The following is a 27,562-nucleotide window of genomic DNA, read 5'->3' on the forward strand; positions in this document are numbered from 1 at the left end:
ACACAGTACGGGGTCTTAGTTTCGATTCAGCACCCTGCACATACACAGAAACACATGCACAATCACTGTGGTGCAAAAGTAAAAACTGTCATTGGAGTTCATATTTAATCAAAAGCTTTCTCTCTGTGTGAAGAAATATTTTCTCTAGAGTAAAGCAGAATTTATTCCAAACGTTTAAGTGCTAAATCCCGTACCGCGCACTGTACCAGGATTAGGCAAGTGAAAGATGACACGGAACACAAGACTCAATGGGTTGCTGTCCAGGAGTGTACATTTTGCCCTGCATAAGTTTCTCCTTTTGGAGTTTTAACCCAGCCACATCCAATCGCCTGCCCCGTAAACGATTTCCGGTGAAGTCCCACATCTTTTCCCCAATTTTACAAATATTCTCGCTTTCTGAGATGTCATCGCCCTGGAAACTGAAGTCACTGTGGGCTCTCTCTTTGGACTTTTGGCAGATCTCGGATGCAGCTCAATCACCGGCTTGTTCTTTCCCTACAGTGGCGAGATGACAGTGACCCCAAAAGTTTTCAGCACTTACAGCATAAACTTAAAGCAGCCCGAACCTTCAAGGGACACACAACTCTAGCGGCTTCCATTGCCCTTTTATCACGGATCCTAAGGAAGTTAAGCCGGTTGGGTCAGACCCTGCAACGCTCGCAGCGCATTGTTCTGGGCGCTAAACCCACAATCCGCGCAGAGCTGAGAAGTCTAAGGCCCGGCAAGCTATTCCAAGTGTGCAAACACCGAAAAGTGCCCATCTCTACTGGACTGCAAGAACCGGCATGCATCGCGCCGAGACGGCAATCTCCGCTTCGGAACCCCAGCGCAAAGGGGCCTGGGAAGTGAAGTCTCCGGGCGTCCGGAGTCGCGGTGCGAAGGCAGAAGGAAGGCGTTGCTAGTCCGCTCCATTAGCGCGCCGGTTCCTGGCCAGGCTCCGAGTCTCTCGCTGCGGCTCAGGGTTTTCGCGGGCGGCGGGAGCAGTATGGCTTGCTTGAGTAAACTCCGGGGGGAGGGGAAAAAGGGGAGTAGATGGGGAGGCGGGGTCAGCGGAAGCGGCAGGTTGCTTCCTTCTCCTCACGCTCCCTCCCCGCCTCTCCCAGAGGGAGCGATGGGAGGGGGAGGGAAGGGCAGAGGGAAGGTAGTGTGACACGTGTCAATCAACTCCCCTCCGGGGGGCGCGCGCTCCGAGGCTCGCGCCGAGGGCTCGCGCCCCTGCCTCGTGCCTGCGCCGCTCGTATGTAAATGAGGGCGCGTGACGCGGGACGCAGATGGACAAGGGAAGAGAGAGAATGGCCGCTGCCGCCGCCGCTGCTGCCGCCGCCGCCGCCGCCGCCGCTCAGTGCCGGAGCCCTCGGTGCGCGGCGGAGAGGAGAGGATTCCGGCGGGAACTCGACTCTTGGCGCCACCGTCTCATGCACTGTGTAGGTAAGAGAGACACGGGCCGGAGCCCCGGCTCCGCGCGGCGACGACTGCCGCAGCCCGAGGAGTTTGTGGCTGAGGGGTTTAGTTGAATCTTCCGTTCGGGTTAGTTCAATGGGGGAGCGACAAGGGAGCGGCGGCGGCGCGGCGGCTCCGGCGCTCGCCTTTTGTCTGGGGGCTCCTCGCCCGGCGCGGTCCGCGCTCATTCTCCTTCTTAGCTCTTGGGCTCCCCTGGAACTGTTAGTTCGGACCCGCTCGCCGAGCCCCCGAGGAAACGGCTCGCTTGCGCTCGCCCCGAAACTCGTCGGCGCCCCTCGCCGCTCACCGTCAGCCCTGTCAATAGGGAGGAAGCGGGCCGGCGGGTCGGCGCCCGGGCGGAGGGGAGCCGGCGGGCAGAGCCGACGGGAGGAAGGCGGGATGGTCCGCGCCCCCGCCGGGCGCATACACACCCCCTTCTGCCGCCGGGGGCCGGGCGGGCGGACGCGGTCGTGCTCCGGGGACGGGGACCTGAGCGACCCTGGGGCGCTCGCGGGGCTGGTGTCTAGGGTGGGCCCGCTCGGGGCGAGGGGCGGCGGGGGCGTCGCCCGAGGGGCGGGGGCGCCCAACTCTGCCCTCTCGTGCTCGGCGGCGGCGGCGGCGGCGCGGTGTGTACCCCTTTAAGAAGGAGCCGCTCGAGCGCTGACGGTTGGGATTTGAAGTTCTTCCTCCCTCTTTGGAAGTCTGGAGTGAGAGGGGGTGTTGCCATGGCGACGGCAACCCCCTCCCCTTCTCACGGACGCCCGGACGACTCGGGTCCTCTTTTACTGTCATGTGATGGACCCTTCCCTGCACAGACATGCACATCGCTTTCCCCACCTCGCAACCCCTTCTGCAATTTCGTCTTCCCTTTTGGTTGGGTGGGAATCGTTTTGCTTCAAACTTCTGGGCTCCGTACTGTCATTCTGCGGGTTCCTCCGGGGTGGTGTGAGGTGGTGGGATCTCGCCGCCTTGCCGCCGTTGCTTTTTTGTCTGAGTGAGACGTGTATGTGGAGCTGTTATCCAGCAGGTTGGTTGAGTGGGCACCGATGGGATAACGCGGGTTGTGGGATGGGGTGTGTTGTGTTTGTTTTGGAAGGGGTTGATGGGTAGCAGAGTGTGAGAAGAGGTAAAGGGAAGGTTGCATTGTCTAAGGAGTGGATAGTGGCAGCAGCTTGCTCGACTGGCGATTAAACCTTGGCTTTGGGAGTTGAGTAAGAAACCTTAGTGCCCTAAGAAAACAACTACCTTGTTTCCATCTGTTCTTGCGCCACCTCGCGCCCCTTTCCCTCCCCCACTCCCCTCAGATTTGTTTAGTTAGCGCTTGAAGATCTTTCTTGATTTTCAGTTGTGGAAAGGAGATTGTGGTAAGAAACTAGTACAACTTAACTCAGAAATGTGCACTGCAGAGTACAGTGGGTATAGGAAAACATACGAGAAGGAAGGTTGCTCTGATTAGGGACATTTAAGTTATGTTTAAGCAAGTCACAGTTTTACCCTTTATATGTTTTATTCTTATCTAAGGAAACGTTCTAGGAAATAGCTTTAGTCAAGTAGTCATAAGTGATTTTACTTTAAAAAATGTGAAAAAGAACCTCATCGTATTTTTATATAAAATTTTAAGCGAAGTGTTGCTGATGCCTCCCGAATACAAAATGGACCCTGTTTTTATAATTTCTTATGTAAAGATCTCTTCCATTGACAACCTGTTTGAAAACTGTTGAGTTGTTCAGTTAGAGTCAGGCAGGATGATAGCATTGTAATACTGGCTTGAGATACTGTGTTAAGTTTTGCCGAGGAACATAGTTATTTGACTATGTCTTTGGACAATTTTTATATTTTAGAATACTTTGGCTTTTTGTTTTTTCTCATCTTGCTTGTTTAGTTGCATTAAGTATCACTTTGTCTCACAAAAATATGTTTTTGAAAAATAGTCGAATTTTTGTTAAACGCAAAATTAATTGGATTTGATGGAAAAGGGAAACAGGATATCTTTCTGTCTTACCTACTGGGATACTCTAGTAGGATTATAAGACGTTGAAAATTGAGTTAATGCTGTGTGTTTAATTGTGCAGTCACTATATTCACTTGTACGATATTTGAAAGGAATTTTTTTTTTCCCCTAAGCTCTAACTATGTTTGAGAATTACTTCCCACAGCCCCAGTCCTACTCAGGAGACCTAGGAAGATCCATCTTCTACTTTGTGTTTATCATGGTTGTTTTTTAAATAAACGAGAGAACTCTTAAGCAGGATAAACACTGGTTGATTGGGTTGTTTCAGTAGTCTGTGTGTGAAGCACCTATTCATAGTATGAATTGAGATTGAATGTATTTGTGTAACGTTTAAGTTGGGTTTTGCTATTTGTAAACATGTTTGCAAAGAAACTGTATTCTTTTTACTTTGCCTCTGTGTATGTGTGTGAATATATGTGTACTTCCATATTGAATATTTAGTGCTCTTATTGACATTTTATAAAATATTCTGTCTGCTTTTGGGGAAGAAAATGATCTACAAGTCTTATTTTTAAATGAGGTATGGAAATTGTAAGCAGTGTCTCAAGGCTGTACAGCAAATTAGTATTGAATTAATAGTGAAATTTTAAAATCTTAGTTCTTAGCCTAAATCTTTAAAATAATCTTTTTCATTTTTTAAATAACATATATTAATGTTCTAATTTTATGGGCAAAAAGTCCATTTTACTTGTCATAACTGCTTGTAGTTAGCTAAGATGTTTAATTCTTGATATGGAAAATATTGTTTACCTTTCTCTATTTGTGGAACTCATCTCTATGTTAGATTTATGGCTACTCTGTGATTTAATCCTAGTTTTTGTTTATTTAGAATTGAGTTCTGTAAGCTCTGTGTCACATTATCATTTACAATGTGGTGGTTTTTACGATTATTTTTTTCTGCAATCATCCTATACTGTGCTCACTTTTGAGTAGGTTCATCTAATAAATGTTTGAGTGCTTATTGGATATAATTAGTAGTATATTGGTACTCAGCATGATATTGAGTGATAATAGATACAGTCCTGGATTGTATGAGATACATAACTAATATCTGATAAGTCATAAAATTTAAAGCAAAGTCAAGTCTAGGATAAAAGAAATGCATTAGTATATTTTTAAGCATTATCAGGATTTGTATAGTCTATTAGGATATTTGATCTGGGAAATTTTTTGTTTTAACTTTTAATTTTGATATAATCTCAAATTTACAAGAAAAAGTTAGAAGAATAGTACAAAGGACTCTATATCCTTCCCCACATTCAGCAATTGTATTAAATTTTGCAGTATTTGCTTTATCATTCTTGCTCTGTATCTGTCTATATCTTTTTTTTTTTTTCTGGACCATTCAAAGGTGATTTGGAGACATGATGCCTCTTTATCCCTAAATTCTTCAGTTTTATGTCCTAAAACCAAGGACATTGTCTTGCCTAACCCATAGTATAGTTATTAAAACCAGAAAATATAACATTGACATACTTTAATAATACTATTACTGAATTCATAATTCATGTTCATATTTTATCAATTTTATTTTATAGCTTTTCCCCTCAGCCAGGATCATACATTGCATTTGGTTGTCATATTTCTTTAGTCTCTTTAAATCTGGAACATTTCCTCAGCCTTTCTTGTATTTCTTGACCTTGACATTTTTGAAAAGTACAGGACAGTTGTTTTGTTGAATGTCCCTCAATTTGAATTTGTCTGTTGTTTCCTCATGATTAGATTGGTTATGCATTTTTGGCAGGAATATCTTCTGTGCTTAATACTTCGTATATTAAAGTTCATGATGTTGGTTTGTCCCAATGTTGGTGATGGTACCTTTGAAAGTTTGGTTAATGTGGTATTCTCTGTATTTCTCCCTAAAAGTTACTGTTTGTCCTTTTGTAATTAATATGTAATCAATGGGAACTTAATATGTAATCGATGGGAACGTACTTTGAAGAATAGGATATTTACATAGTCTCATAAAACTTACCCACAAGTTTTAACATCCATTCATGATTTTTTCTTCTGTGGCTAGTAGTTGATACTCTGTCATAAAGCGGTCTTTCCTCTCTCTTCCTTTATTTTGTTATTTTCATCAAAATGAACTCATTGATTCTTACTTTATTCAGTAGTTAAATCCATTGCTGTCATTATATATTTTAATTTCCAGGTTGTCCTAGGTTTGGCCAGCGGGAGCCTCATCAAGCTGGTTCCAGTGTTTTTTGACAAACCACATCTTTCCCCAATCCTTCCCTGCCCAATGATTATTTTTGAGTACTTCTTTCTTCCCAGACAAAATATTCCAGGTTTATCTTGTACTTAACCTGTCCCAGCCCTGACATCAGCCATTTTTCCAAGGAGTCTTAGATTCTTTTTAGTGGAAAATAGATTTAGATACCAAAATGTGAACAGGAGGTGTCAGGACTGTTGTTAAGCCCTAGTTTATGATACAGAAGTTAATGATCAGTGTAACTGATTTCCTTAAGGTTACAACAGTAAAACAATGACGATTTGATTAGAATTATTCTATAAACTCCAGCGTATTTCCAACATAGCATCGTTGTCCCAGTAGAAATAGTTTTCTAGTAGCCACATTTAAAAGGCATGTTTGATTTAGCCCAGTATATTAAACATATTTTAAATTAACCCATATAAAATTGTTGAATTAGTTTACATTCTTTTTAAAATATTAAGTCTTTGAAATCAGTTATTATATCTCAAGTTGGACTGGCTACATTTCAGATGCTTAGTAGCCTTTTGCGGCAAATGGCTACCACATTGGACAGTGCAGTTTTATAATGAGTGACTCCAGCAAAGTCTTGATTACCTGGGTACGACACTTATTCACTTCTGTTGATACTAACCAAACTGATAGCTTTCCCCAAATCTTTTATTCCCCATGTCTTTTGTTTGAATACTGTAATATAGCAAATGGGAATATAGACTCTGGAGCTAGACTATCTGTGTTTGAATTCTAACTGTTAACCATCTACCAGTTACCACCTACAAGTTACTTAATCTCTCTGTACTTCAGTCCCTTACCTATAAATTGAAGATAATAAAAGTTGTTTGAAAATTAATTGTGTTGATATCTGTTAATATGTCTGCCATAGAAAGCATGCCCTAAACTGTCTATTATTGTTATTGAATTATACAGGTTATTAGCAGCTTTGAGCTTTATGTATTTGCCAATAGATTCTTTCTGGCGGGGATGCTGATGAACAATGAAAAGATCCTGAGTCATGTTAAAGAAGAAGATAGTAAGGGCTTAAAAGGTCTATATTCCAGGATATTCTTGAGCCATAGTCATAGAGTTTAAGAATCACAGTATAGTCACTTGGCTGTCATACTAAATCATCTTGAACTTACTCTTTGTTGATACCTACTCTCTGTACTCTTCCTGTTAACCATGTCACTGTCTTAAAGCTCTGCACTCGGTAAGTGTTTGCAGAGTAAACTTTCTTCCAGACTACCTGCTCCCAGCCATAATCAGGGTCAGAAGATATTATCTTCCTCTATTTTTAACCTATGAAGAAGTTACCGGAGCTCTTCATAGAGCTGTAACACTTAAAGATGGGATAGTCCAGGGAAATACAGTTCTACATAATCAACTTGACACTTCTTTCTGGGTGCTTCTTGTCTCCTACTTCTTTATTTTTCCACTAACTTCTGCTTCATCTTGTCACTATTGCTATGTAAATCCCAGAAGAGAATATTTATGTAGAAATCTGGATTTGATGAGAACTGATATGAATGGGTCAACTACCCAAAAACTTTGACCCTAAATCTATTTTTTTCAAATAGCATTTATTTTATTCATTAAAAAAAGTTGTGAATTATACCATTATCTAATATGTACAGGCAAGCGGAATCTGTGATGATCATGAGTAGTTGGGTGGTAAAGACACATATCCAAATTTCTCTGAAAATAGGCTTACTGTGAATTTTGCATGTCAAATTTGAAATTTATATACTCTTTGATGATTGTATCCCCGAAGTTCTGCCATCCTTGGGTTCAAGCAATATATGAATTTTATATATTTGCAGATGTTAGAAACAGGCTGTGTGCCGGTGTGAGCATACTGTACATATCCTTTCTGTGTGGGGCTTGCTGTCTCTTCCTGTCCATACTACTTCCCTTAGCTGGCTACATGTGTGCACCCGCCTCCCTGTTTGGCTAGGTACTGTGGTAAGTTCCTATTATGTCATCGTAAGTAGCTATTATGTGTTCTCCATGCTCCTCTGACTTGTCTTTCAATCCTGGTCTTTATTTCTTCTACCACAGTGCAGTCTTGGGAGGAGCAACAAAGGCATGTAGGTTTTTGGATATACAGTTTTTTCTTTCTTTTTGGTTATTCCAGTTTTTCCAATTATAATATATGTTATTGAGGTTTAGAGTTCCTTTTTTCTTTGGCTAATATTCCTTCTTTTTCTGTGTGTGTGTTTGTGTGTATGTGTGTTTTACTCACCACAGAATATAGGGAACACAATGTGAATAGGCCCAGACCAACCTACTCCTGCCATTAGGAAACTAATTAAGGTAACAAAATAATGCCATATTTGTATTTGAAGAATGCTGCTTTGCTCTTAATTAAAGCTAAATAAAAATTTGTTTTGAGACTTTTTATGTTTTCTAGAAAACAACTTACAACTTACTTACTTTTCTATATCTTCTTGCCTTTCATATAGTTTTCCCACTCATTGGCAACAATCCTGTTCTGATTACTTATATTTGCTTCTTTGTTTTTTCCTTGTTCTTTACCTTAATCTATTACTAAGTTATTACTGTTGTCTTTACAATATCCTTTTGGATTTTGTTTTTTCTGATGAAGTCAAACACTTGGGCAAGTTCAGATGAAAGTCTAGTTTATGCTGGTAGCTGCATAGCTGATTTACTGTCCTTCACCTTAGCTTACAGCCTATACTAAATCATTATTTGGAGTAACTACTCTGATTTTTGTAGTTTACAAAGCAGTGGTATCTCCCATATGTCTTTTTTCATGAAATACAAGCTAGTTGATCATAGCGCATCAGACTTTCCTGTTTGGCTCACTTCTTCTTTAGACAGCCCAGCCACTTGCATCGATTTTTACTTTGGTTTTGTACATAGTGCCCCAAATTCTTGAGTATCTTGTTAATCATAACAGCCACCTGCATCCTCAGTCACCTTCAAAATTCAATTGTATCCTAGAGTCTTTTCTAAAGCACTTATTGAAAAACAAGTTTGAGACCTTTCTCTGTTAATTTCAAACTGGCTAGTTCTTTTCTGATGGCTATATGTAAGGTTTATATGTAGGGAAATAACTTTGTCCAGTAGTCTTCATATTTAAATAGTAAACTAGGAAACAGTTTAGGGACAAAGGGCTAAGTCTGCAAATGGTAAAAAGGATTAAAAATTCAAAAAACACAATTCCTTTTTGGCCTCTACCACTGGTTCCAGATAGGAAAAGGAGTACATCAAGGCTGTATATTGTCACCCTGCTTGTTAAACTTATATGCAGAGTACATCATGAGAAACGCTGGGCTGGATGAAGCACAAGCTGGAATCAAGATTGCAGGGAGAAATATCAATAACCTTAGATATGCAGATGACACCACCCTTATGGCAGAAAGTGAAGAACTAAAGAGCCTCTTGATGAAAGTGAAAGAGGAGAATGAAAGAGTTGGCTTAAAGCTCAACATTCAGAAAACTAAATCACGGCATCCGATCCCATCACTTCATGGCAAATAGATAGGAAACAGTGGAAACAGTGGCTGACTTTATTTTTTGGGGCTCCAAAATCACTGCAGATGGTGATTGCGGCCATGACATTAAAAGACGCTTACTCCTTGGAAGGAAAGTTATGACCAACCTAGACAGCATATTAAAAAGCAGAGACATTACTTTGTCAACAAAGGTCCGTCTAGTCAAGGCTAAGGTTTTTCCAATAGTCATGTATGGATGTGAGAGTTGGACTATAAAGAAAGCTGAGCGCTGAAGAATTGATGCTGTTGAACTGTGGTGTTGGAGAAGACTCTTGAGAGTCCGTTGGACTGCAAGGAGATCCAACCAGTCCATCCTAAAGGAGGTCAGTCCTGGGTGTTCATTGGAAGGACTGATGTTGAAGCTGAAGCTCCAATACTTTGGCCACCTGATGGGAAGAGCCAATTCATTGGGGAAGATTGAGGGCAGGAGAAGATGAGGGCGACAGTGGATGAGATGGTTGGATGGCATCATCAACTAAATGAACATGAGTTTGAGCAAATTCCAGGAGATAGTGAAGGACAGGGAAGCCTGGCGTACTGTAGTCATGGGGTCGCAAAGAGTTGGATGCGACTGAGTGACTGAACAACTTATAACCTTAGGCACAAGTCATTTTACTTTTCACAGATAGAAATCTGTGAAACTAGGATAGTATCTGTCCTTAAAGGTTCATAATTTTTGTTTTTTATGAAAAGTGCTGTAATACTTATGTAGTAGTGGTTTCTGGACTAATTGATATAAATTAAGGAATTAGCATAAAGATGACATTTAAATCTGAGGAAATGAATGAGACCACCTAAGGGCAAGGGATAGTATTACTAGAGGGGAGTAGAGTACTTGGTACCACATCTTAAGGAATCTTAACAGTCTTTGGATGGAGGAAGAGGAGTCTCAAAGTAAGACCACTAGACTTTTACACTGTAAAGTAAGACTGTTGGCTGAGGACAAAAACCAGGAGAGATGGTATTACCAAATCTAAGAGGAGAGAAGAGTGTTACAATAAGCAGAGATTGTTATATGTTGATGAGATGTCAAGTACCATTAAACAAGGAAGTGTACATTGTTTTTGGCAGCATTGAAGTTCTTGGTGACCTGGACTGGATAAATTTAAGCAGAGTGGTGGGAATGGAAGCTGTATTGTAATAGGTTAGAATGTATTTAAGATGTATATAAGAAGAGAAAACGTTTGAGAAGGTACATTTTGAGGAAGAACATATGAATGGAGCAGTAATTGGAAGGGAGTTGCTGATGGACAGGGAAACATGGTGTGTTGCATTCTGTGGGGTTGCAAAGAGTCAGACACGACTGAGCTACTGAACTGAACTGGGCTTTGGGGATGTTTGTTTCATAGATGGATAATAAGATGGAGAATACTTTTCTGAATTGATGATATCCATGATTGCTTTATATGTTAAGCTGAGACTTGATAGCTACAAAATATTGAGAGATAATTAAATAAATATAATAGACTTGGTTTGAATCATTGAATGTGAACTCTCATTTTTCCTTCAAAACATATTTTCCTAAGTAAGTTCCTCAACAATATATGTAGTACTAGCGTGTTACACATTTTAAAAGAAAGATTTTTTTCCAGTTAATTTACTGTTGTCAGTCATCGAATATCTTGAGTCCTACTGTGTGTCAGTTAATTGGAGTGTAATTCTATGATTCTTCCTAAACTAGGTTCTGAATTGGAAATAGACTCAAGAATCAGGAATCAAAATGTTAGCTTTTTAGATGGTAAGGTTGTATTGAAGAACCTGGCTTGTAACTGAGGCCAAAATTAAGACGGTATCACTCTGAATTGAACTTGCCAACCTATCAAAGACAAAGCAGCTGGAGCTGCAGGCCTCTTCTAATAAACAAGGAAGCTTTTCTACCTGTTACCTTTGGTTTGTTTATTGATATGTTAGACCATCTAGGCAGGTTGAGTGGTAGGCTTGAACATGCATGAAAAATGACCTTTAAGACATTAATCCATTCTTCTAGGAACAGCTATCAGGATGCTGCCAATATTAGTCATTCTTCTTACCTTTGGTAGGATGAATAAGGGGTAGAAAAAAGCACAAAAGCTCCTTCAAGAATACTTCCCCTAAAGTATTGGGAGAGGTGGGAATTGTGACTTGGGTAAAAAGACTAATTTCTACACTAGGAGTTATTTGCTTTTAAAGAACTCACAGTTATGAGGGATGTGAAATATTAGAGTTGACATAATATAATGGAAGGACAGAGTAGAGAGCAATTAATTTTGATTTGAAGAATCTGAAATGACTAGACTTAAAAGGATTGAGTGACAGTAGGAATTGCAGACTTTTTTTGTAAAGGGCTAGATGCAAACATTATAGGCCTTGTGGGCCATACGGTCTTTATTGCAACTACTCAACTCTGCTGTTCTAGTGCAAAGTTCAGTTCAGTCACTCAGTCGTATCTGACTCTGCAGCCCCGTGGACTGCAGCATGCCAGGCCTCCCTGACCATCACCAACTCCTGGAGTTTACTCAAACTCATGTCCACTGAGTTGGTGATACCATCCAACCATCTCATCCTCTGTCATCCCCTTCTCCTGCCTTCAATCTTTCCTAGCATCAAGGTCTTTTCAAATGAGTCAGCTTTTCACAGCAGGTGGCCAAAGTATTGGAGTTTCAGCTTCAACATCAGTCCTTCCAGTGAACACTCAGGACTGATCTCCTTTAGGATGGACTGGTTGGATCTCCTTGCAATCCAATGGACTCTCAAGAGTCTTCTCCAACACCACAGTTCAAAAGCTTATACTCCAACTCTCACATCCGTACATAACTATTGGAAAAACCATAGCCTTGACTAGACAGACCTTTGTTGACAAAGTAATGTGTCTGCTTTTTAATATGCTATCTAGGTTGGTCATAACTTTCCTTCCAAGGAGTAAGCGTCTTAATTTCATGGCTGCAGTCAAAATCTGCAGTTATTTTGGAGCCCCAAAAAATCAAGTCTCTCACTGTTTCCTTATCTATTTGCCATGAAGTGATGGGACTGGATGCCATGACCTTAGTTTTCTGAATGTTGAGCTTTAAGCCAACTTTTTCACTCTCCTCTTTCACTTTCATCAAGAAGCTCTTTAGTTCTTCTTTGCTTTCTGCCATAAGGATGGTGTCATCTGCATATCTGAGGTTATTGATATTTCTCCCTGCAATCTTGATTCCAGCTTGTGCTTCCTCAAGCCCCACGTTTCTCATGATGTACTCTGCATAGAAGTTAAATAAGCAGGGTGACAATATACAGCCTTGACGTACTCCTTTTCCTATTTGAAACCAGTCTGTTGTTCCATGTCCAGTTCTAACTATTGCTTCCTGAACTGCATACAGATTTCTCAAGAGGCAGGTCAGGCGGTCTGGTATTCCCATCTCTCTCAGTATTTTCCACAGTTTCTTGTGATCAACAGAATCAAAGCCTTTAGCATAGTCAATAAAGTAGAAATAGATGTTTTTCTGGAACTCCCTTGCTTTTTCGATGATCCAGCGGATGTTGGCAATTTGATATCTGGTTCCTCTGCCTTTTCTAAAACCAGCTTGAACATCTGGAAGTTCACGGTTCACATATTGCTGAAGCCTGGCTTGGAGAATTTTGAGCATTATTTTACTGGCATGTGAGATGAGTACAATTGTGCAGTAGTTTGAGCATTCTTTGGCATTGCCTTTCCTTGGGATTAGAATGAAAACTGACCTTTTCCAGTCCTGTGGCCACTGCTGAGCTTTCCAAATTTGCTGGCATATTGAGTGTAGCACTTTCACAGCATCATCTTTCAGGATTTGAAATAGCTCAACTGGGATTCCATCACTTTCACTAGCTTTGTTCATAGTGATACTTGCTAAGGCCCACTTGACTTCATATTCCAGGATGTCTGGCTCTAGGTAAGTGATCACACCATCATGATTATCTGGGTCGTGAAGATCTTTTTTGTACAGTTCTTCTGTGTATTCTTGCCACCTCTTAATATCTTCTGCTTCTGTGAGGTCCGTACCATTTCTGTCCTTTATTGAGCCCATCCTTGCATGAAATGTTCCCTTGGTATCTCTAATTTTCTTGAAGAGATTTCTAGTCTTCCCCCATGCTATTGTTTTCCTCTATTTCTTTGCACTGATCCCTGGGGAAGACTTTATCTCTCCTTGATATTCTTTGGAAGTCCACATTCAAATGGGTATATCTTTCCTTTTCACCTTGACTTTTTGGTTCTCTTCTTTTCATAGCTGTTTGTAAGGTCTCCTCAGACAACCATGTTGCATTTTTGCATTTCTTTTTCTTGGGGATGGTCTTGATCCCTGTCTCCTGTACAATGGTACGAACCTCCATCCGTGGTTCATCAGGCACTCTATCAGATCTAGTCCCTTAAATCTATTTCTCACTTTCACTGTGTAATCGTAAGGGATTTGATTTAGGTCATACCTGAATGATCTAGTGGTTTTCCCTACTTTCTTCAATTTAAGTCTGAATTTGGCAACAAGGAGCTCAAGATCTGAGCCACAGTCAGCTCCCGGTCTTGTTTTTACTGACTGTACAGAGCTTCTTCATCTTTGGTTGCAAAGAATATAATCAATCTGATTTCAGTGTTGGCCATCTGGTGATGTCCATGTGTAGAGTTTTCTCTTGTGTTGTTGGAAGACGGTGTTTGCTATGATCAGTGTGATTTCTTGGCAAAACTCTTGGCAAAACTGTATTAGCCTTTGCCCGGCTTCATTCTGTACTCTAAGGCCAAATTTGCCTGTTATTCCAGGTGTTTCTTGACTTCCTACCTTTGCATTCCAGTCCCCTATAATGAAAAGGACATCTGTTTTAGATGTTAGTTTTAAAAGGTCTTGTAGGTCTTCATAGAACCGTTCAACTTGAGCTTCTTCAGCGTTGCTGCTCGCGGCATAGACTTGGATTACTGTGATATTGAATGGTTGGCCCTGTAAATGGACAGAGATCGTTCTTTCGTTTTTGAGATTGCATCCAAGTACTGCATTTCTTCCCTGGTGGCTCAGACGGTAAAGCGTCTGTCTACAATGCAGGAGACCCGGCTTCGATCCCTGGGTCGGGAAGATCCCCTGGAGAAGGAAATGACACCCCACTCCAGTACTATTGCTTGGAAAATCCCATGGACAGTGGAGTCTGGTAGGCTACAGTCCATGGGGTCGCAAAGAGTTGGACACGACTAAGCGATTTCACTTTTCACTGCTTTTTGGATTCTTTTGTTGACTATGATGGCTATTCCATTTCTTCTAAGGGATTCTTGCCCACAGTAGTAGATATAATGGTCATCTGAGTTAAATTCATCTATTCCAATCCATTTTAGTTCGCTGATTCTAAAATGTCGATATTCACTTTTGCCATCTCGTTTGACCACTTCCAATTTGCCTTGATTCATGGACTAACATTCCAGGTTCCTATGCAGTATTGCTCTTTACAGCATTGGACGTTGCTTCTATCACCAGTCACATCCACAGCTGGGTGTTGTTTTTGCTTTGGCTCCATCTCTTCATTCTTTCTGGAGTTATTTCTCCACTGATCTCCAGTAGCATATTGGGCACCTACCGACCTGGGCAGTTCATCTTTCAGTGTCCTATCTTTTTGCCTTTTCACACTGTTCATGGGGTTCTCAAGGCAAGAATACTGAAGTGGTTTACCATTCCCTTCTCCAGTGGACCACATTTTGTCAGAACTCTCCACCATGACCCGTCTGTCTTGGGTACCCCTACACGGCATGGCTTAGTTTCATTGAGTTAGTCAAGGCTGTGGTCCATGTGATTAGATTGGTTAGTTTTCTGTGATTGTGGTTTCAGTCTGTCTGCCCTCTGATCCCGTCTCAGCGCCTACTGTCTTACTGGGGTTTCTCTTACCTTGAACATGGGATATCTCTTCTAGTGCAAAAGCAATGTATAAATAAATGAGCATGGTTGTCCAAAAACAAAATTATTTAGAAAAATAGGCAGGTTTGACTACTGGCCATAGTTTGCTGATCCCTAAGTTAAATGATACAGCAGGAAAGTAGAGTGGAAGAAACAGGTTGAGGGATAGTGTAAGCAAAGATATAGAAATCTAAATAGTGTATATTCTGAAAATATTCAGCACTCTAGTGTCATTGGAGTACAGGATGGAAGCAGGAAGTAGGATTGAAAGTATAAATTATGGTGTCTATAAGGAGGAAATTATGAGCGTTTGAGGGTTTTTTTTTTTAAATGGGTAATAAGCATGATCATATAAATCAGCTTATTTTCATTTTGAATGTCTGCTGTTGGTTCAGGTTTGAGGGTTTTTTGTTTGTAATAGTTTTAAGAAGCTCAAATCGAAGCAGCTCATTTAAGTCAAAGCTGGGAAAATGAGCAATTTCCATTTCAATAAATTAATTAAGATATTGGGTTGCTGAAATACTCTCAAATAGCACCCCTCTTTTTTTGCCTGGGTTCTGAACAACTTGAAAATTAAAACAAGGAGAAAGATGGAAGCAGAATATCATTTTTATTACTGATAGAGGGCAGATAAGAGAAGTAACTTGGTGGGAAAATTCGGGTTTTGGCATAGGGCTTTCCTTGTAACTCAGCCGGCTAAGAATCTGCCTGCAGTGCAGGTGACCCAGGTTCGATTCCTGGGTCAGGAAGATCCCCTGGGGAAGGGAATGGTGACTCACTCCAGTATTCTTGCCTAGAGAATTCCATGGACAGACCATGGGGTTAGCAAAGAGTCGGGCACAACTGAGCAGCTAACAGACAAATAGGCCTATTTATCTACTGAGTCCTAGGCATACCAAGGATGCAGATAGAATATGAGCTCTTTGCAGGTATGTTATCTCAATAGCTACACCCAAGGATCTACTCAGTTATTCTTTACAAAATTACCAATGAGATTAGTCACTTTATTTCCCTAGGAGTAAAGAGAGGCTCAGATTGTGCATATGACGCATCCTTCCTCATAGAGACAGGGAACAAGGAAAGGGTATTACTCCTCTAACTATCGAGGCTGGTTTTTGCAGAGTTGTATCTGGGCATAAGTGTACTGAAAGCAGTACAGTTGTCATTCTACTGTAAACACATCAAACTTATATATTCAAAATGTTTTTTTTTAATATTCTAGTGTTTGAAATTCTCATTTTTTAAACTTTCAAAGTTGGTAGAGGTTTTTTTTTTTAAATGAACTAGCTTTTGCTGCAAGCTTTTTTGAGATATTCAAATAGAATGCATATTTGTCTAGAAAAACAATACTGTCTTATTTATCAATTTTCAATTGACTTTTCAAATTTCAGTTCAGTTCAGTCGCTCAGTCATGTCTGACACTTTGCAACCCCATGAACTGCAGCACGCCAGGCCTCTCTGTCCATCACCAACTCCCAGAGTCCACCCAAACCCATGTCCATCGAGTCGATGATGCCATCAAGCCATCTCATCCTCTGTCGTCCCCTTCTCCTCCTGCCCTCAATCCTTCCCAGCATCAGGGTCTTTTTCAATGAGTCAGCTCTTTGCATTAGGTGGCCAAAGTATTGGAGTTTCAGCTTCAACGTCAGTCCTTCCAAGGCACACCCAGGACTGATCTCCTTTAGGATGGACTGGTTGGATCTCCTTGCAGTCCAAGGGACTCTCAAGAGTCTTCTCCAACACCACAGTTCAAAAGCATCAATTCTTCGGCACTCAGCTTTCTTTATAGTCCAACTCTCACATCCATACACGACTACTGGAAAAACCATAGCCTTGACTAGACGGACCTTTGTTGGCAAAGTAATGTCTCTGCTTTTTAGTATGCTGTCTAGGTTGGTCATAACTTTCCTTCCAAGGAGTAAGCATCTTTTAATTTCATGGCTGCAGTCACCATCGGCAGTGATTTTGGAGCCCAGAAAAATTAAGTCAGCCACTGTTTCCCCATCTATTTGCCCTGAAGTTATGGGACCAGATGCCATGATCTTAATTTTCTGAAGTTGAGCTTTAAGCCAACTTTTTCACTCTCCTCTTTCACTTGAAGGAATTAATATAAAAGAATAGACCATTGTTTCTTTACGAAAATGTGGATACTTTGACAAATAGATTATCCTTTTATTTAGGTTGGATTATGAGTGCTTATGCAGTTTATTTACTGGTATCACTTTTTGTTTTTAAAATGTCATCAGTTATTCTTCCTTGTTCCCCTCTTCTTCCTTTTCTGAACATTTTAGTACTGAAACCATCAGGTGGAACCAAACAAAGGTAGGTGTCCACACTGGTTAGGATATGTCTAGGGCGGGGTGGGGGGGGCATCTCCTCTTGAAAAGTGGGATGTCAGAGCCTGGCAGGGATAACAAGGGTCCCCATGTGCGATAATGAAGCTGGAGGCATGAGGAGCAGTCTGCATAGGAGGGCACACCATTGTAAGGTTTTGGAGCTCAAGCAGGGTCAGATTGGTATTTGTGAAGGAGAGTAGCCTGGTACAGGGTAAGAGGATGAGGAGGGCATCTACTTGGAGGTGATGAGGGCCAGTGGGGGCAGCACACAGGCATCTGTGTAGGAGGGTAGCCTAGTATGGGTGTATTGTGCCTCAAGTTGGGTGAGGTGGGAGTCCATGTTTGCAGGCATCCCAGTGTAAGATCAGAGCCTGAGGGTGGGAAGGGGAAGACATCCCAGTGGAGGGTCAGCTGTGTATGGGATGTTAGTAGCTAAGCAAGATGAGGATATTCTTTTAGAAGTGCCAGGCACGAGGAATAGCAGCCTGAGCAAGGTGGAGAGGTTTTACTCATGGGGGAGGTGTGCGGGTGTTGTGGCAAAAAGGGGTAAAGAGAGCATCCGTGTGGGGATGAAGAAGCAGCTACAATGGGAAACTGGTAACATAGGGAGACTGGTCCAATAAGTAACATTAAGCATAATGGGAGCCAGGCATATCAGTGTCTGAGAACGGAGTTACTGTTACGGAAGTTGGAAAATACTAGAATACTTTCCGTATTGTTGAATTGGAAAAGAGATGTTGGTGTGAATTCATGGTTTTTGTTATATATAGATATAGAATATAGAAATATATACTTACGCCCTAAATTGTTCTCTGAGAAGGGGCCTAGGAGCAGTGACACCTCAGTAGCAATGAGCATGATGCTTCATTGTTAATTTCCTGATTTTATAACAAATGGTTATTTGTAAGAAAGGCATTTGTAAGAAAATGCCTTCCTAGGAAATAGTTATTAAAGAATTTAAGAGTGGTGGGTTATCATGTGGGCCATTTACTCTCAAATAGTTAGAAAAGTAACAGTTTTTACCATACTTCAAACATTTGATTGCTACAAGTAAAAATAGTTAAAAGCAATGCTATTCATCTAAATACTACATTCTCTTGAATAAATCACTTCTAGTGTTTGAAACTTGTCTAAGACTTTTCATCTAGAAAATAATGAAGATAGAATTCATTTTTAAGTCTATATTACTCTTCTGGTAAAACCTGGTTTTAAAATTAGCAAATCTAATTCTTCCTGCTTCCTGATGCATTTAAAACATTAGCACTAGAACTATTCTTTATTTCAAAACTTTGAATTCAGAAGTAGGGAGAAACATTCTGGGTTTAGACATTCTTGTCTGTTTGTTCTTGGCCTTGGAATAAGAGAGAACCAGGAGCTTCTGTATTTGAATGTACATATCAGATTAAGTGTTCCCTTAGGATGGGTTAGCTTTAATATCCCCAGATTTCTTTCTTGGATTTAACATTGGGAATAGGGGAGAGAGATAAGAGCATGGAGTTAGTGAGACAAGGGTTTTCCCCAGCATAGATTGTCAATATATAAATTTTAGTCTTGATGTAAAACAGTTAACCCTCTATCCCCATTCCAAGAATGATGGCCATCCCCTTTCCATCTCTTTTGAACTTTTCCCAAGAATGGCAAATGAACAAATAGAAATAGCTGATGACAATTTAAGTTTCATTTTAACTTTACCTGTGTTCCCCTATACCCCTTTAGAGTATAGAAAAGTCATTCCCTGGTAAAATATATGTTTGGGTTTGTTTTTTTTTAAACACTCATATTATGGCATCAGTCTGGTCTTTACCTATTTTTTCCTTTGCCCTATTATTTAACCTTTTAACATTTCTAGCACAGATATAAGTTATATATTTCCCTATGACTACAGATTAGCTTGCTTACTTTACTTATCTTACTGAACTAATCTTTCTTCTCCTCAGTCAGAACTCACAGGTGCTTTCATCTTCTGTCACAGAGTGAGTTTTTGGTGACTCTTCTCATTCTTTAGACCTGTTCTAAAATTGTTCTTTTATTTTTTATCAAGAGTAACTAGATTTTCAGTGTTGAAGGAAGCACGGCCATAACTATAATCCTTTCATACATTCCTTTCTCTTCATAACTTTTTTCAGTAAATATTTATGGGCCAGACATTGTGCTCGATGTCTCAGATATGTTAGATTGTCTTCACATAGTCTTGCAGTGAAAACAAGTCTCTCCTACTCTAAAGTATGGTAAATACTATAATAGAAGCATATACAATATTAAAGTTGTGGTGTAGAGGAGAAGAGTGATTAAATTTCTTTGTATGGGTCCAGGAATGATTGTGGGACTTGAGAAGGGAACTAGGAGTTAAATCATGGAGAAATATCTAAGCAGTATATGACAGTAATTATTGTTATTTTAAATTATATTATTTTACTGTTCATTAGGCATTAAATGCTTAATTACACTACAATTCATTTGATTTTCACAACATAAGTAGGAACTATTTTTATCATCCCCACTTTACAGATAAAGAAGTTAAGTATAGGTAGTAGAAAACCACTGCAAGATTTTAAAGCATGGGAGTGACATAGTTTAATTTGTGGTTTTGGTGGCTCAGACGGTAAAGAATATGCCTGCAATGAGGGAGACCTGGGTTCAATCCCTGGTTTGGGAAGATCCCCTGGAGGAGGGCATGGCAACCTACTCCAGTATTCTTGCCTGGAGAATCCCCATGGGCAGAGAAGCCTGGTGGGCTACAGTCCATGGGGTCGCAAAGAGTTGGACACAACTGAGTGACTCAGCACAGCACAGCTGCCAGTAGAAGAATAGGACAGGCAGATCAATCAGGGGAATGTCAGGATAGCCCAACCAAGAAATTGTGAGGGTCTGAAATAAGAGTAGTGGTAGAAATGGAGGAGGAGGAAGAATTCAAAAGATATGAGGTGTTAAAATCAGTAGATTTTAGTCACTGTGGGCATATAGAAAAAGGAGGAAGATTAAGGAATCGTTTCCAGGCTTATGTTTAAGAGGTTTAATTGGATTGTAAGACCATTATCCAGATGGAACATAGAGCAGTTTTCATGTTTGAGATAGTAGAGTCAGTATATAGGTGTATCAGTATCTAGGATCAACCATTAGAATGTACTAGTTTGCCTTAAGCCAGTTGTTGCAAAAGTATGTACAACAAGAACTCTAACGAAACCAGTCATACAATGGAATATAGTAGAGTATAAATTCTGATCTTTCTTAGCTGAGAACTTTTGCTGCATGAATGATGTGGCACCTCTGCATTCTTCTGTTCTAATTGTAGGTCCACTGGTGGCTTTGGACCTTGATTATTATTGGGTATGGTGTTTTGTTCCCCACCCCCTGCAACTTTATCCCTTATTATGTGTCAGGAAAATAAGGAATAGACTTAACCTAGATAGACTTACTAATTTTATGTTTTATTTATTTATTTTTTGTTTGGCATGTATCTTTATAATAAATACAAGTAATTTAGAAAGACTACCTCAAGTCAGTTTTCACCAATTGTGTCAGATATAGCAGAGTAAATGTAACATGGTTCACTGTAGGTTTTAGACTTCCATAGCTGAAATATATAATGATTACTTCTTTAAACAAAATCCTAAACATTTTCTTGTGACCCTCACTTTCTCTCTTCCCAGTTACTCGCCTGTCACAATATTTGATTTCTTTCTCCACTTTGATGTCTTTCAGGTATCATAAATAAGACACAGTCTAAAACTGAACTATTGATCTCCCTCTACCAAATACCAAAGCTGTTTCTTTGTTTTTTTTTTTTCTGATTGTACCTAGTTTCACAAGTCAGAAAGTCATCTTTCACCTAATTTGCATCTCCACTCCTGTACCCAGTTTTTGTTTATTATGCTTCCAAATATATCTTTAAGTCCATTCGTTTCCCTCTCTTTCCATTCCAGTCTAAGTCATCCTTGCTTTTGTTTGCCTGGACTATTGCACAAAGTCTTAGTTTCCCCTCTTCTGTTCTGCTTCTTTTTAGTGTAACCTTCTACGCTACAAACAACAATCTGATGAAATATTTGCTCTATTTTCAACCCAATGATGCCTTCCTTTTGCGCCAGAGGCAAAAGCAAAAAGGTTTGCTTTTGCTTTTATGGAAGTTTGATATATACTGTTTTTCTTTTTTTTTTTTTAATATTTATTTATTTGGTTGTGCCAGCTCTTAGTTATTGTACGTGGGATCTTTAGTTGCAGCTTGGAAACTCTTAGTTGCAGCATATGGGATCCAGCTCCCTGAGCAGGGATTGAACCCGGTCCCCCCTACATTGGGACCACAGAGTCTTGGCCACTAGACCACCAGGGAAGTCCTATTCTGTGTTTTTTTTTTAAATTATTGTAGCATGCACAAAAGTTCCAGTTTGGCAGAAACCATGAGAGTATAAAAATTGACTTGAAGCTGGATTGTGAATGTTTTTCTCCCCAAGGATTTAGTCCTTATTCTGATATTTAATTGGGTGTTAATTGACATTTTTGTTAGTTAGCTTTTAAGTGATGAAGTTCACAGGAATGCCACTTTGCACATTCCATCCAGGCTTCCTTGGTAGCTCCGCTGGTAAGGAATCCCCCAGCAATGCAGGAGACCCCAGTTCAATTCCTGGATTGGGAAGATCCCCTGGAGAAGGAATGGGCTACCCACTCCAGTATTCTTGGGCTTCCCTGGTGGCTCAGACAGTTAAGAATCCTTCTGCAGTGTGGGAGACCTGGGTTTGATCCCTGGGTTGGGAAGATCCCCTGGAGGAGGGCATGGCAACCCAGTATTCTTGCCTGGAGAATCCCCATGGACAGAGGTGCCTGGTGGGCTACAGTCATGGGATCACAAAGAGTTGGACACGACTGAGCAAGTAAGCACAGCACAGTAGCACTGTTGCAGATCTCTGTTTTATACCAGACCTGTGCAAACACTGATTACTCTTTCTTTGGGGAAATAAAAGGAGCTTTCCCAGGAGAATATTTGAAATCTTGGGTATAATTTATAAGAATCATTATGGGAAATTTTAAATATATAGAAAAGAAAGCATAATGAATCCCCATATTGCTGTGACCCAGCTTTAACAATAGAATTGTTAAAATTTTCATTAGGACAAAACATTTTGTATGTTGGTTTTGTGAATGCAGCAATCAGTCCATTCCATGTTCTAATGTGAACAAAGCCAGATTACACATTTCTTTGTGGCACCTGTGGATTTATGCCAGAGTTGTTAAAAATGACATGACATTTATGATATCTTGCCTCGAGAAATCTGTATGCAGGTCAGGGAGCAACCGTTAGAACTGGACATGGAACAACAGACTGGTTCCAAATAGGAAAAGGAGTACGTCAAGGCTGTATATTGTCACCCTACTTATTTTACTTATATGCAGAGTACATCATGAGAAATGCTGGGCTTGAGGAAGCACAAGCTGGAACCAAGATTGCTGGGAGAAATATCAATAACCTTATATATGCAGATGACACCACCCTTATGGCAGAAAGTGAAGAAGAACTAGAGCCTCTTGATGAAAGTGAAAGAGGAGAGTGAAAAAGTTGGCTTAAAGCTCAACATTCAGAAAACTAAGATCATGGCATCCAGTCCCATCATTTCATGGCAAATAGACGGGGAAACAGTGGAAACAGTGGCTGACTTTATTTTTCTGGGCTCCAAAATCACTGCAGATGGTGATTGCAGCCATGAAATTAAAAGACACTTACTCCTTGGAAGGAAAGTTATGACCAACCTAGACAGCATATTTGGAGAAGGCAATAGCACCCCACTCCAGTACTCTTGCCTGGAAAATCCCATGGATGGAGGAGCCTGGTAGGCTGCAGTCCATGGGGTCGCTAAAGAGTAGGACACGACTGAACGACTTCACTTTCACTTTTCACTTCATGCACTGGAGAAGGAAATGGCAACCCACTCCAGTGTTCTTGCCTGGAGAATCCCAGGGACGGCGGAGCCTGGTGGGCTGTCATCTATGGGGTTGCACAGAGTCGGACACTACTGAAGCGACTTAGCAGCAGCAGCAGCAGACAGCATATTAAAAAGCAGAGACATTACTTTGCCAACAAAGGTCCCTCTAGTCAAGGCTATGGTTTTTCCAGTGGTCATGTATGGATGTGAGAGTTGGACAATAAAGAAAGCTGAGCGCAGAAGAATTGATACTTTTGAACTGTGGTGTTGGAGAAGACTCTTGAGAGTCCCTTGGACTGCAAGGAGATCCAACCAGTCCATCCTAAAGGAGATCAGTTCTGGGTGTTCATCGGAAGGACTGATATTGAAGCTGAAACTCCAATCCTTTGGCCACCTGATGCAAAGAGCTGACTTATTGGAAAAGACCCTGATGCTGGGAAAGATTGAGGGCAGGAAGAGAAGGGGACGACAGAGGATGAGATGGTTGGATGGCATCAGCAATTCAGTGGACATAGGTTTGGGTAAACTCCGGGAGTTGGTGATGGACAGAGGGGCCTGGTGTGCTGTGGTTCATGGGGTCGCAAAGAGTCGGACACGACTGAGCGACTGAACTGAGCTGAACTGAACTGCTTGCTTTTAGGCTTAATATAAACTATGTTTGATTCCTTTTGATTTTGTTATGAGCCAGAAAAGGTGACTTCTAGATCCTGGAAATTTTCTCATTTCTTCTCTTTCCTCTTGTCTCCTCTCCTCTTCCTCTTCCCTCCCCTCCTATCTTTTTGTTTACTTTTAAATGACCGTAAAACCAGTAAAGCATTGTTGCTTATGTCTTGGACGTACCTGGCATTTTATTTTCATCAAGCAAATCAAAGAAGGTTCTGTTTATTAACAGATTTATTGCATATGTTGAAGAGCAGTTCATTGTTTTTCATCTTGTAGAAGCACTGAATTAACAGCGATATAGGTAATGTGTCAAAGAATCTCAGAGCATTCATCTTATTTGATTGTTGCTGAAATGACAATAACTTACTAAAAGTGTTTTCACATTAGTGTTGCAAATTTGTTAACACTGGTGATAATTTGATACTTAAAATTTGGTCTCAAGTGTTTATTCAGATCCATATCAAATTAATTTATGACTTGGAAAATCTGAATTTTAGGAGCTGTGTATAAGTAGGGACATATAGAGGCATGAAGTGTTAGTCGCTCAGTCACGTCCTGTTCTTTGCTACCCCATTGACAGTAGCCCGCCAGGCTCCTCTGTCCATGAAATTCTCCAGGCAAGAGTACTCGACTGGGTTGCCATTTCTTCCTCCAGGGAATTTTCCCAACCCAGGGATCAAACCCAGGTCCCCTGCATTGCAAGCAGATTCTTTACCGTGTGAACCACCAGGGAGCTACAGGGGCATAGATGTACAAGTATCTATCCACATATATGTATGATTTGTCATTAGTAATAACAATTGTGATGATTCCAGGAGACTTTTAAAAAATTATTTTTAGTTTAATTTTAATGAATAGTTGAAAAGAATGTCCTGTTGACATTTGTCTGCTTGAAGTTGCGCTGTGTGTGCTCAGTTGCTCAGTTGTATCTGACTTTTTGTGACCCTGTAGACAGTAGCCCTCCAGGATACTCTGTCCATGGAATCTTCCAGGCAAGAATACTGGAGCAGGTTGCCATTTGCTACTCCAGGGGATCTTCCTGACCCAGGGATCAAATCCGTGTTGAATCCTCAGGGGTCTCCTCCTCTCCTGCACTGTCAGACAGATTCTTTATCACTGAGTCACCTGGGAAGCCCCGTGCTTAAAATTAGAATATATGAAAAATATTAAATTGAGATTTTTGTAGTAAATTATGAATTTAGGGTGTCTTTTATTCTAGGTGTCACTTACTAATTTTGTAACATTTATAAAGTTATAAGCTATTCTTTTCAAAATAGCTTGTGTGTATTGATTTTCAAGTCAGTGCTTTTTTCTTCCTTTCTCTTTACTGGACCTCTCTGTATGATTTGTTGATAGCCTCTTCTTAACATCCTATTTTAAGCTTCACATCTTCTTTCCTTAGACAATTTTCCTAAACTCAAAATGTGATCATTTTACCCTCTGTGTAAAATTCTTCGTTGGTTCCCCACCACCTTAGGATAAAGTAAAATATTTTAGAAAACCCTATCATAACCTGCTATCTCTTTTCTTTAGCCTTTTTGTCATTCCATCTTTATCACTACAGTCAAGGAACTGCATCAGTAGCACAGTTACAGTAGTATAGTAATAGTTAACATTTATTAAACACCTATAAATATTTGTGCCAGATATGTGCTTTACACATATTCTGTCCTTTAATCCGACAGTAATCCTGAGTATAAGTTTCATACTTAGAATTTTACAGAGGGGCGATGCTGAACCCTTTTTGGATCAAGCACTGTGCCTTTAGGCTTTAGCATTTTTCCTTCTGGATTACCAATAACTGCTGTTTTTTCTTTCTGTAAACTTTTAAAAGTATAACTATATAGAGAAAAGTATATGGATTATAAATTTACACTTCAGTGAACAAAGTGAATGTACTCTTGTAACCAACCACCAGATTAAGAAATAAATACCGTGAAAGTTGCCTGATATTCCCTCCCAATCATTAATCTCTCCACCCTCAAACATGAATAGTAGTCTGACTTCTTAATGCCATAAATTATATTTGCCTATTTTGGGAAACTCTGCCTGCAATGCAGGAGACCTGGGTACAATCCCTGGGTTGGGAAGATCCCCTGGAGAAGGGAAAGGCCACCCACTCTAGTATTCTGGCCTGGAGAATTCCATGGACTATATAGTTCATGGGGGTCACAAAGAGTTGGACACGACTGAGTGACTTTCACTTTCACTTGCTCAAATGGAATTATATAGTATTTATTCTTTGTGTATAGCTTCTTTAACTTACTATGGTTGTCAGATTCATTCTTGTGGCCTCCTATAGATATATTCATTTTCTTTGCTCTGTAATATTCTAATGTGTAAATCTATGATAACTTATTCATGTATCATGTTTTGAAGAATTTGGACTATTTTCAGTTTACATTATTGTAAACAATATGGTTGACATTCTTAAACATTATGCATTTTTAATTTTGATTCTACTCCTGGATTATTTGTGTTACATTTTAGCTAATTAGACTTCATTTTTTCCAGGAAACGTTTCTTATTCTTTCCAAGTTTGTATTAGGGACCGTTTTGTATGCATTGATAATCACTCTCTCCTTTCTCTGCCATATAAACGTTTATGCTGTATTTCCCAGCAAGTAAAAAGTGTTTGTGTATGTGTGTCTATGCGTAAAGGAAAAAACAAGTTTTCTCCTCCCTGCTTTCTTGGCACCCACTAAGTACATAAATAATTGTAGAGTGAGTGAGTTTTTTCAATACATTCACCCTTTCATTGCTAAAAAATAAACACAAATTTAATGGAAATTGAGTAACATACTTGTGGTTTAGTCACTAAGTCATGTTCGACTCTTTTGTGACCCCATGGGCTGCAACCTGCCAGGTTCTTCTGTCCATGGGATTTCCCAGGCAAGAGTACTAGAGGGGGTTGCCATTTCCTTCTCAAGGGGATCTTCTGGACCCAGGGAGTGAACCCATGTCTCCTGCGTTGCAAGCAGATTCTTTACTACTGAGCCACCAGGGAAGCCCAATTTGATGTACAGATTTACCTTAAAATTGATTATTATCAAGTTGTGTTGAAACTTTTTCACTTTTTCATTTGTCAGGCATCTATTGTAATTTGTTGTCCCTTTTGTAATTTTTCTACCATACACCTATCCTGCAAAATACCTTTGGAAATTTTCTTATAATTTGTGGCACATTTGATAATCTTATTTGTGGTGAATGAAATTATTTACTTTTTGAAAGTGGTGTTGTTTTGGACATAGCCAAAGACAAATGGAACCAAGACAGTAATTTTACAAATAATGTGCTCTATCAAAAGTGAGTTGAGACTGCAAGGAACTTAGACTCTCCACTGCACCTATCCTCTTGTGGCTTTGAAAACTGTTTCTTTTTACATAATTAAGTCACTGAATTCAGGTAAAGTTAAGTCATTGAAATAAGCCAGAGTTTATAGTATATTTTGCTTTTGAGTTTCTTGTGCCTTAAAAGCTGGTTACTTTTGCAAGTTACTTATCTTGTACTTAATTTATACTTGAACATTATTTCCTTAATTTGTAACTATTTTATTTTTCATTTTTAGCCTTTTTCATCTTGAATTTGTTGCTTCAGAAATTAACATTTTTA

The 27,562-nt window shown here is 40.2% G+C and overlaps 1 protein-coding gene across 33 annotated transcripts in view; it reads left to right on the forward strand.

Annotated features, from left to right (window-relative positions):
- Positions 1–1,267: 1,267 nt before the first annotated feature.
- LCORL (ligand dependent nuclear receptor corepressor like) overlaps positions 1,268–27,562 on the forward strand; it is a 172,932-nt gene continuing 146,637 nt past the window's right edge. For 21 of the 33 annotated variants that reach the window (XR_014082971.1, XR_014082972.1, XR_014082965.1 and 18 more), the window contains exon 1: positions 1,268–1,428. Coding sequence is in view for 14 of the 33 variants with exons in the window: in XM_081593319.1 (XP_081449445.1) it covers positions 1,272–1,428 (157 nt within the window). In the remaining 19 variants the exon portion in view is untranslated. Of the gene's footprint in view, positions 1,429–2,168; positions 2,468–7,692; positions 7,751–7,910; positions 7,977–27,562 lie in introns of those variants that run through there. The other 12 variants (XM_081593271.1, XM_081593260.1, XM_081593386.1 and 9 more) reach the window with 5 other exon arrangements.

The sequence above is a fragment of the Giraffa tippelskirchi genome, chromosome 1 (genome assembly GCF_054371585.1).
Source record: "Giraffa tippelskirchi isolate mGirTip1 chromosome 1, T2T-mGirTip1v1.2.pri, whole genome shotgun sequence".
NCBI lineage: Eukaryota > Metazoa > Chordata > Mammalia > Artiodactyla > Giraffidae > Giraffa > Giraffa tippelskirchi.